Here is a 10,610-nt window from a genome sequence, read left to right as displayed (position 1 = left end):
AAAACATATTGAGCCCAATATTTGAAATGGGGTCTCCCAAACAAAGTACATGGGCTAGAATAAATAAAACTGGTCGTTCACTTCATGGCTATTTGTGGTTCATTGTGAACCAATTGGCTGCTAAGTTTGCTGGCAAAATAAGCAGTCACTACCCCTTGCAAAAAAATCTTATGAAGCGCTGAATCCTCCTGATGGGAAAAGCACCATATCAAATGCAAGCATTGTTATAATTATCAGTAATAAAGAATAAATAATGTTGATTCATAGACAAATAATCTCAAGATGTAATTTATAATTCATCGTGTGTACATCTCAACTGTCTCTTGTTCCAATGTACATCACTTTGCACTTATCTACATTAAAATCCATCTATTATTCCTTGATTCTTTAGTCCTGATCTTACTGAACACTATTTATCCTCATTATATTATTCATCGGTCCACAGTTAGCTATCGTGAACAAATCCTTCAGTATTACAAGATGTGCACTCCTGCAGGGCATTCTTGATAACAACAGGAATGCTACCATTCCATTAGATCAAAGTAGTAATGATGAAAGGTGTGCATTATTTATAGGTATCTGCAGGCCAGGATTACTTCATTCAACATTGAAAAGGTGCTTTTCAGGCAGATAATGTTTCAGCCCCTTACTGAACATTCAATAGATTGCTAGTAATTGAGGAAGGAGTGTGCACCTGGACAGTGCTACTGCAGCGCAGGAATTAAACATGGACCTATCTGTCTTGCCAAATAACAACCATCCTGACAAATTTCTGCAGCTAGATGTAAAAGCATTAGCTGTAACTCCTAATCTGGGTCAAATTGGGTTGCCAGGACTCTCTGGAGCAGCTCTGAGTGGTCAACACTGGCACAACCAAGTCTATTCACAGGTAAGTGGAAGGAGAGCTTTTAATGCCATGAAGCTGAAATGGGAAGAGAGTGGATGAGTTTTCTGAAAGGATAAGATGAAATTGGCCAAAAGGCATTCTTCATCTGTGCCTCTGTTGTGACTTTATGAACACTGAATCGCTGAGGATAATCGTTTTTGGAGATTAGCTTCTAGATGTATTGATGGCGTTCCGGGGGAAGGGAAAGGGAGAAGAAAACACTTTCAATTAAATAATAGAAGTGAGGCAGTCAATTTAAGATGGACTCCAATTAATTGAGTGCACTTTTGTAACTGATCTGTACATTTATTATCAAACAGCTTACGGTAAACTCTTAAATCAAATTTGTGACACCACATGAACTTTTGTAACTTCTATTAAAATAGAAATACTAGTTGAAGCAAAATGTGTTATATTGCTGAGGATCTTGATAGCCTGATCACAAATTAGTTTTTTCTAATAACATGTGTGCTGTGAATTCCTTCATGGTTCCTGAACCACTGTGGATTCAATTTCTTTCCAGACTAAGAACCAGAAAGTATTAGAAAAGTTGAGCTTGCGAATGAATGATGGCCGGCCTGCTGTCATTGATCAAGTCCTCAGTAAGCACATCACTCCTGTAACACTGAAAACCACCATCAAGAGGAATCCCCTGTTTGAAGACATACGGGAGGTCGATAACCGACAACAGAGCAAAGCTCACCCATCCTGGACCATCCAGGAGTATGACAGACACTCAGTGCATTTAAACCTGACAGATTACTTAACCAAGGTGATATATTAAAAGTACTGTAGTTAAAAGATATCAATATCCTAATTTTGATTCATGCATGTTTCTGCTTGTCTTTTTGGGTGAGACATTAAGAAGTGCTGTCTGAATGTTTCAGGTTTACATTAAAAATCAAACCAAACAAATCGAAAAAAAATGGGATCTTCTCTTGGAAACACTTCAGGAATTAAATTGATCATTAATCTGATGGGTGTTGGTGGGGATTTGTAATAATAATCATGACTGTTGTGCGCAATCGGTTGCCACATTTACCTCCACTTTACAATATATTCTGTAAAACTCTTTGAGGCGTATCAATGACGTGATAAAGTGCTATATCAAATGCAAGGATTATTATTATTGTTATTATTATCCTCCAGGTGTTACACCTTATCCTGAATCCACTCAGTGTGTATCTGTATGTGTGTGACCTGACACCACCGTGCACTCTCTACCAAGCTGTGAAATCTCATAATATGTATATATATTGTGTTTAGGAACAAAAAGGGATATCTCTCACTATCCCAAAAGGATTTAAGGTACTCATGATAAAGAGAAGGCCGTGGGCTTCCCAGCAGTCAGTGTAGGACACACTACCCTATTTCAGCAACGTATGTGTGCAATTGGCTGCCATGTTTCACCCACAAAATATACAGTCAATTCACCCATTAAAAGACCCGAAAGCTAGAATCACAAACCAGAAGTTGCAATTAATACAGTGACATGCAACGCGAACCCTGCATTTGTAGACCCCAAGTCTTTTGGCATTGAAGGCTTTGTTAGCTGATGCACCAGTTAAACATATTCTATTTTTTTGTCCTTCAATTAATTGAGAAGCAGTCTGCCTACCAATTGCAAAGTCAAAGAGCATGCAGTGCTTTATTTCCTCGTATAATTTCTTGAAGTAAATGATTGTGGCATGGTAACTTTTTTCGACCAGTTAGGCCAAAACCAAGAGCAGGTACTCTTTGCCATCTCTAGGTCTATTACCCCAACCTTGCTCGGTTCCACTGGTCCCCATGCATCAGCAGATCAAGTTCAAGAACTTTGCTCTCGCATTCAAATTCCTCCAGAGTCACAAACCATCCTATCTTTTAGGCCTCCTTCAACCACATCGACTTGAGTGCTCCCTGCGCTTAGTGAGCACCAGTCTGCTTCATACCCTCCACCCTACCCACCCCATCTTCGGTGGGCAGGTTTTAGTCATTCTGCCCCATTCTTTGGAACTCCATCAAAGAGACCCTCTGACTCCCTCCCCTTGTTCAACCACATCTCAAAGCATTCCTCTTGGACCACAATTTCGATCAGCTTTCTCCTCCGTACCCTTTTCAGCTCCCAACCCCAGTTTGGGTGCTTATCCAGGATTATTAAACAGTTTGATATGTGTTCCTGACATGAAAGGCACTGTATAAATGTAAATTGTATGTATTTAAAAAAGCTTAAACACTTGATTTCATTTGCTTCAATTTAGGAGGATCCAAACGACCTGAAATTTTGGATGGATGACATTTACACCCCAGGGTATGATTCCTTGTTAAAAAAGAAAGAGCTTGAAATGAAAAGAGCCAAATGCTGTAAAATAATAACACTGCTGGCATTGGTAGCATGTGCTTTAATCACTGTAATTACCGTTTCATTAGTTATTGTTGGACGTACTGATTAAAAAGTGCAGCCAAAGAAAGTTAATATGAAACAAATGTAACAGTCATTTTAATGTAATTTTATCCATTTTCACAATGATGCGTGATGGAGATTACTTTGTTTTACAGACATTCAAAGATTGTCAGCATCATATTTTTAAAAGAAAATGTCATGCTGACCTGTTATTAAAGCATTTTTTACAGCAGATTTGTATAAGGTGGATGTAGGAGATACAAACATATGATCTTCTGAAGAAAATAAATTGATTGCTAATGCTGTAACGACTTGTGCGCATTACCATTTAACTATTTGCTAAGTTCCCAGACCATTGTTATTATTCGTACTCAAAATGATGACTTGGATGAGACAGGGATTATGCCATGACTTGGATTTTCAATGGGTAAGACATATGATTACTGAAAGTATAGGACTGTATTTGGTTGCAAATGTTTCAATGAATTCAAGCATCTTCTCAGTTAGCTGCAGAAATATTAACTCTGCCTGTCTTACATGCGTCTAAAAAAAATCTTTCAGAGAATTCGGAGAGCATTGGTCCTACGATTATGATTTTCATTCAGGTCCAGTGTAAGCAATTAAATGCTTTCTTGTTAAAGTGCTGCACATATCAAATGCAACGATTATTATAATTGCTTTTATATTCTGTCGCTGCTGGTGGAAAAGTGCTGATAGGTTCAACTACCACTCTGAGTCACAAGTTCCATGGGGTTTGGTTCATGTCTGAAACTTTTTCTGCTAATTTCCCAGAGATTACATTCACATTCTTGGCTCGCTCTCTCATTCTTTTTCAACAGGCTAATTGCAGAATCTTTTTCTTTTTTCTCTGCCCCCATCTTTCAAATGGTCTTCTGTGTTCCCCATCCTCACCTCAGTAACAATAAACCTCTTCTTGATGATTTATCACTGACGAGACTGGTTTGGACATTTTCATACGCCCCTTGTATGTAAGTAAAACCAGTGGTTCATTGGTATGGGGCCTCTATGTTTATTCCCTCCTCAATTCTGAGCAGAGCGTGAACATCTGGATGCAATACAACACAAATGTATGGCTTCTGCACATATGGCAGCTAAAATATATTTGCATATGCACACAATTTGTGATAATAAGTAATATGTAAAAGATGTAAAATTGTTCCAAAATTCCTTTCCAACATTCCTTCTGCCTTAGTTTTGAATTATTTGATCGTACAGTAAAAGCTTTTTCCTCCGTTTTAGGTTTATTTTCTTCAGGTACAATTTAAAATTGAATGACGATTAAAAAGTACAACAGCCAATTATCAGTAAATTACTTTCAAGATGTTATCCAATACAACCTCCCAATTAGGATTGAATGTAATTTGTTCAATAGTTGGATTTCCCTCAGAATTAATTACAGTCTAAGTTCTGAGGTGTCTGCTTTCAAATGCAAAACAGTTATTAATCTTGCTTCATAATAATGTAGTATCCTAAAGCAAAGGGAGGAAGATTACATTTTTTTGTGTTTTTTTTCAGTCTGTTAACAACACATGTTGGGCTTGATTGTGGTGTTAAAGGCAATGTTGCAAAACTAATTTTCTTCTAGTTTGAGGACTGACTCATTTTTTCCCCCCAGAGGAGTGCCATACCCACCGATCACCACTGCTAACAGGGAGGAGGAGATTAAAGCACATCACTTGTGTCCCAGATAAATGTGTGTTTTTGTGGGAGATTTAAAGGGGACTTTTTCTTCTATTGTGTGTTGAAGCCATTAAAATGAAGTCAATTGGCAAATCCACATCTTTAGAAAACGGGATAAGTTGTGATTTTTCCCACGATTGCCGCCCTGGTGTGATGAAGGGAATAAACCAATCATGTAATGGCATTTCTACAGCTCTGTAATGACCATAGAAATGAGAAGCCAGTGAGCTGATTCATACAGCCAGAGGGGGAATGAAAGGAAATTGCTGGGTATTGAGCAAATGCCTTTAATGTTTTGTGGTTATTATTTATTTTAACTTGATCTGCTTGCTCTTTTCAGAAACCTGCTCAAATTGCACCAAAAGCTGTCAAGTGTAAATGAACAAAGTTTTTTTTGGTATGATTGCCATTGCTGATATATTCGGGGGTTTTTATACACATTGAATATCAAGTAATAAACCGGTTATTTAAATACCTTTGATTTTATTTTGTTGTACTTAGGGATAGTATACCTAATGCAAAGTATTGGTTAGGGATAGCATAGTTAATGCAAGGTCTTATATCTTTAACAAATAAAGACTGAAATAGCCTAAAGCCAATTTTCCCTTTAAAATGGTTAATTCAGGGTAGCACATTTACGCTGCTGATTCTGTCTCGAGCATGCACACTTTTAAGCCAAACACTATTGCAGTGCATAACCCTGATGTTTAATAGAACAGGAGCTGTAACTTTAAATTCATTACCAATTAATAACCAAGTAGTTTTAGCATTAGAAATTAAAGAGGACCATTGCTGCTTTGGGATGATTGTAAATGAAATATATATATATATATAGCTTTTCAAACAAAATACAAACAGACATGTTGTTTCAAAATGGAAGTATTTTACTGGAGGGTTTGTGACACATTAAAAATATAACAACAACTTGCACTTATATATCACCCTCCATGCAGGATAGCGTCTCAGAACACTTAACAGTCATAGAGCCTGACTCCGAGCCGGGGTGGGGGGAGGTGGCCTTAAGCACGGTCGAAGAGGAAGGTTTGCAGGCAGGACTTAAGAAAGGGGAGAGAGGGGACAAGGCAGAGGGATTGAAGGAGAGTGTCCAGAGTTTTGGGGCATAGTGGCTGAAAGCGGGACCTTCGATGGTGGGGAGGAGGGTAGAGGGACGAGCAGGAGGCCAGTGCCAATCGAGTGGAGGCACCAGGTGGTGGATTGGGGAGTGAGGTTGGAGAGGTAGGGAGGGGCCAGGGAGTGAAGGGATTTGAAAATGAGTGTGAGGATCGTGCAGTTGATCCATTCGGTGATGGGGAGCCAGTGGAGCCTGGCCAAGTGTTCAAGTTATTATGCAATTCAAAGTGTTGCAAAGTGTCTCTGTTAAGATTTCATATATATATTTCAAACAAATTAATCATAATATCTTTTTACAAGGTTAATACATATATTTTTGTAACACATTGCAAGAAACAAATGGGTGATTGTTAGCTTATCTCTACACAGTATATGTCTGTGTGTGTGTCCAAATAAAATAGTCTTCAATAAACACATAAAAGAAATGCAGTTCAATAAAGGTGACTCACATTGATCAAATATTATAAACAACAACTTTTATTGAAACTGTTTTAGTAATACTGCAGCCTGCGTCCTCTCCCCCACCAAACTCCGCGACCCAATCTCCCCCACTCTTGCCCGACTCCATTGGCTCCCTATCTTTCAGAGGATCCAGTTCAAGATCCTGGTCCTCACCTACACAGCCCTCCAATGGCCTCGCCCCACCCTACCTCTGCGACCTCCTAACCCTCTACCAACCCAACCGTTCCCTCCGCTCAGCCGGCTCTGGCCTGCTCCACGTCCTCCGACCCATCTGCCCCACCATTGGCGGGAGAGCCTTCAGCCACTCTGCCCCCAACCTCTGGAATTCCATCCCCCAGTCACTCCGCCTCACCCCCTCCTTAGCCTCCTTCAAGTCCCGCCTCAAGACCCTCCTCTTCGACCATGCCATTGGTCACCCCCTTCCCCTACCCTCCCTACTCCCCCCTGACCCCAGCTTGTGTCTGAAATGCTGTCCAGTGCCTTGAGACGTCCTCCCAACATGAAAGGCGCTATACAAATGTAATCTTGTTGTTGTTGTTTTATTGAAACTGTTATAGTGTATTTTAGCAGATGGGAATAAAGCAAGTGACTGCTTTCCACCATTATGCATTCAATGTGAAATACAGAACAGCATTAATTGTTTGGTTTCATTTTCAAAATACCACACAAAAATGTCAAAAACAAAATCAAAATTGGGGAGGTGGGGAAAGCTAAGTTCTGAGAATAGATTTGTGTATCGTGAGCAGCTAACGGCTAGTTATTTACAAAAAAAACTACAAATGGCAGACCGTTAGCATACAAATGTACATCAAAATATTGAAAACACGCAATAACATATATATAATAATAATAATCATTTAATATAGCACCTTATCATGTCTTTGAGACATCTCAAAGTGCTTCACAGAATATACTGTGAAGTGAATTTACTGTATTCTTTGTGAGCAAAACGAGACCGCCAATTGCGCACAGCAGTGTCCCACAAACAGTTGTAGATTGAGAGACCAAATTATTATTATTATTATTTTATTTTTGTGAAGGGATTATTACCCCAGGAAAAACAATCCGCCTATCGACTAACAATCGGATTCCTACTTACTGCAAGATAAACAGAGGCGTGTGGAGTAAGGAAATTTGCCCAACGTTTTGCTCTGCCGGGAATCAAACCCAGGTCCTCTTGCTTGAAGGCGAGTGCTCTAACCACTAAACTACAGGACGCCGCCTGAATACATGTACATAAGTGCTTGTATAAAGAAGACCAATGCCTAAGAATGGGCAAATGTGCTGCAGGGCCAAGAATTGAAAGCAGAACCCCAACAATGACAGTATTCAGTCATGGAACGAAAGTAAGGAGATCCTAAGATGCTCAATGTGTGTGAAAGGAAGGTGGGGAGGCAACCTCGATCAGGTGAGATAACAAAATAACAATAATAATAATCCTTTCATTTGATATAACACCTAACCCTAATCCACGTTGAGAGGATTGTTAGAAAATAAAATCGGCCATAATCCGTTTGCAACCAGATATCAGACTGTTTTATTATTATTCGTTCATTATTCCCCAACATCCCGATGGGTCAGACCAAAGGCCGGTACAATCAACAGATCTTATAACAGAATAATACCACCGTAGATATCTCGAGTTCAACACTGTGTCTTTACAGCACACAAGCTTGATTCTTCATGCTTTCAGTCTTCTTGCTTACAGCTTTCAATCTTCCATCTGATATCCTCAGTCTTAGTGTTTCTAGCTCTCAGTCTTCCATCTCCCGTACCCTTGTCTCCGCAGCCCGGGATGGCCCCATCTCCCGTACCCTTGTCTCCGCGACCCGGGACGGCCCGTACACAAAGTTATCGGAACTCTTATACCAATGTTCGTCCGATCATGGTGCGGACATTAGATCACCTGGTCGAAATCATGCTGGGTTCACGTGAACACCTCATGGGGTGTACGTGCCTCAGGACACATACACATTGTCCTTAAGACCCCTGTTAACTGATGCTTGTTATTTTCTTAGGTGGGATTATTAGTACATTCCTTTTAAGTGACTGGCTATTTCTTATCAGTACCCCGGGATGGTACCGAGGTCCTCTAGTTTAAGCAACTTGCTTGTTAGCTGTTATTCTTGAGGGTTGCCTTTTGTTGCTCTTGAGTGTTAATCATGAGTGTCAGTCCAGTTGCCCCCCCAACACTTAACTTAAAAGTTAACCCGTTCGCGACATCTATTATGATTTTAACATTATACAAAAAGTGTAAATTCTAACAGGATGTCTCAAAGGGCTTCACAGTATTTTCTGTAAAGTGTAGTGACTGTGTATATTGTCAGCAATAGTCAAATGCTCCATGTAAGTCAGAGAGTCTGAAGGTCCAAATGTCTGTGTTTTTATCATTACCTTTTAGATGATTTTGCTGGTGCCTGCACATTTAAGCCAAATAGTACAGTGTACAATCTCTGATGCTTAGAAGAGCAGTGCCTGCAAATTTAAATTTATGATCAATTAACTACCAAAGATTAATTATTGCAGTACAGCTCTCACCATTTTAGTGCTGGTTTGTGCCATACTATTTTAACGAAACTTCAAACAAATGTTATGGAATCCTGTAGCTCAGTGGTTAGAGCACTCATCTCACAAGCAAGAAACCTGGGTTCGATTCCCGGCAGGGTGAAACCTTGGGCAAGTTTCCTTACTTTGCTCGCCTGATAATAATTCCTCAACAATAAATAAAAAAACAATAATTTGTTCACTCAATCCATGACTGTTTGTGGGACACTGCTGTACGTAATTGGCCGCCGCGTTTCATCCACAAAATATACAGTCAATTCACTTTACAGTATATCCTATGAAGCGCTTTGAGACGTTGCAAAGACGTGAAAAGTCACTATATCAAATGCAAGGATTATTATTAAATGTAACATTCGAATGAAGTCGGGCCGGCTTTTGACTAGGAAATCACCAGGAATGACATTGCTTGCTTTGACACAGGTGATCCTCTTACTAAAATATAATTTTCTCTCAATGCCCATCCAATCCTGATGACAGAAAATAGATTTGTATACTATAACAGGACTAAGTGATATGTTGCCATCCCATTGCTGAGCTTGCTGCACTTAGTTTTGCTGCAAGACTGAGTTGTGCTTCCATTGGCCTGAACCATCACCTTGGGCAATCTTTGTCAGCCAATCTTAGGTATTTTGTTTTAAAAAAGTAATATTGTGTCAAAATTGTGGAAATGTTTTAAATTCAGTCTCAATTTGGTAGATGTTTTTCTGCAGCTCTTATAAAGAAGATGGCATCCAATTAAAAACTGAGTTTAACAATTTCCACAATTCTACTTAAGGTCTCACATGCTAAGACAAGGTGGAATTTGCGCTTGCTCAATGTACTGATAGAGTATATATTTTGCTGAAGGCATGTGTGGAGTGTGTTACTCACCTCACTTCCTTGTTTTCAGGTTGTTGGTTGGCCTCAAAAAGAAACCCAAGACATATTATCCAAATCCATGGCAGAGCTGGGGCGTGTGGCATTGTTGGAGGTGCCATCATTTGGATGTGAATTAAACCCTCTGCCTATCCAGGTAGATATTAAGGTTCCACAGCACTATTTGAAAAAAGAAGGGAATTTCTCTGGTATCGCTCCCTGGGACTCTACTCTGTGTGATGGGCACAATATAAATGCAAGTTGTTCTTGTCTCCAGACCAACATTTCTCCAAATAAAATTGGTCACTCACATCATAATCCTTGCAATTGATATAGTGTCTTATCACATCTTCGAGACACCTCAAAGCGCTTCATAGAATATACTGTAAAGTGAATTGACTGTATATTTTGTGGGTGAAATGCGTCAGCCAATTGCACACAGCAGTGTCCCACAACCAGTCGTGGATTGAGTGACCAAATTATTTTTATTTATTTTGGAGGAATTATTATCCCCAGAAAAGTGATCCACCAATCAACCAACAACTGGGTTCCTACTCACTGTTAGGTAAATAGTGTGGAGTAAGAAAACTTGCCCAAAGTTTTACCCTCCTGGGAACTGAACCCAGG

At 39.6% G+C, this 10,610-nt stretch overlaps 1 protein-coding gene across 1 annotated transcript; it reads left to right on the top strand.

Moving 5' to 3' along the window:
- The first annotated feature begins 727 nt into the window (after positions 1–727).
- Positions 728–3,318, top strand: minar2 (membrane integral NOTCH2 associated receptor 2). The gene is made up of 3 exons (XM_007892672.2): positions 728–889; positions 1,410–1,658; positions 3,130–3,318. Exons 1-3 carry the CDS (start codon positions 728–730, stop codon positions 3,316–3,318), a joined length of 600 nt encoding a protein of 199 aa, XP_007890863.2.
- The last annotated feature ends 7,292 nt before the right edge of the window (positions 3,319–10,610 follow it).

The sequence above is a fragment of the Callorhinchus milii genome, unplaced genomic scaffold, assembly GCF_018977255.1.
Source record: "Callorhinchus milii isolate IMCB2004 unplaced genomic scaffold, IMCB_Cmil_1.0 Scaffold32, whole genome shotgun sequence".
NCBI classification, from domain to species: Eukaryota; Metazoa; Chordata; class Chondrichthyes; order Chimaeriformes; family Callorhinchidae; genus Callorhinchus; species Callorhinchus milii.
This window is presented reverse-complemented; position numbering and strand designations above follow the sequence as displayed.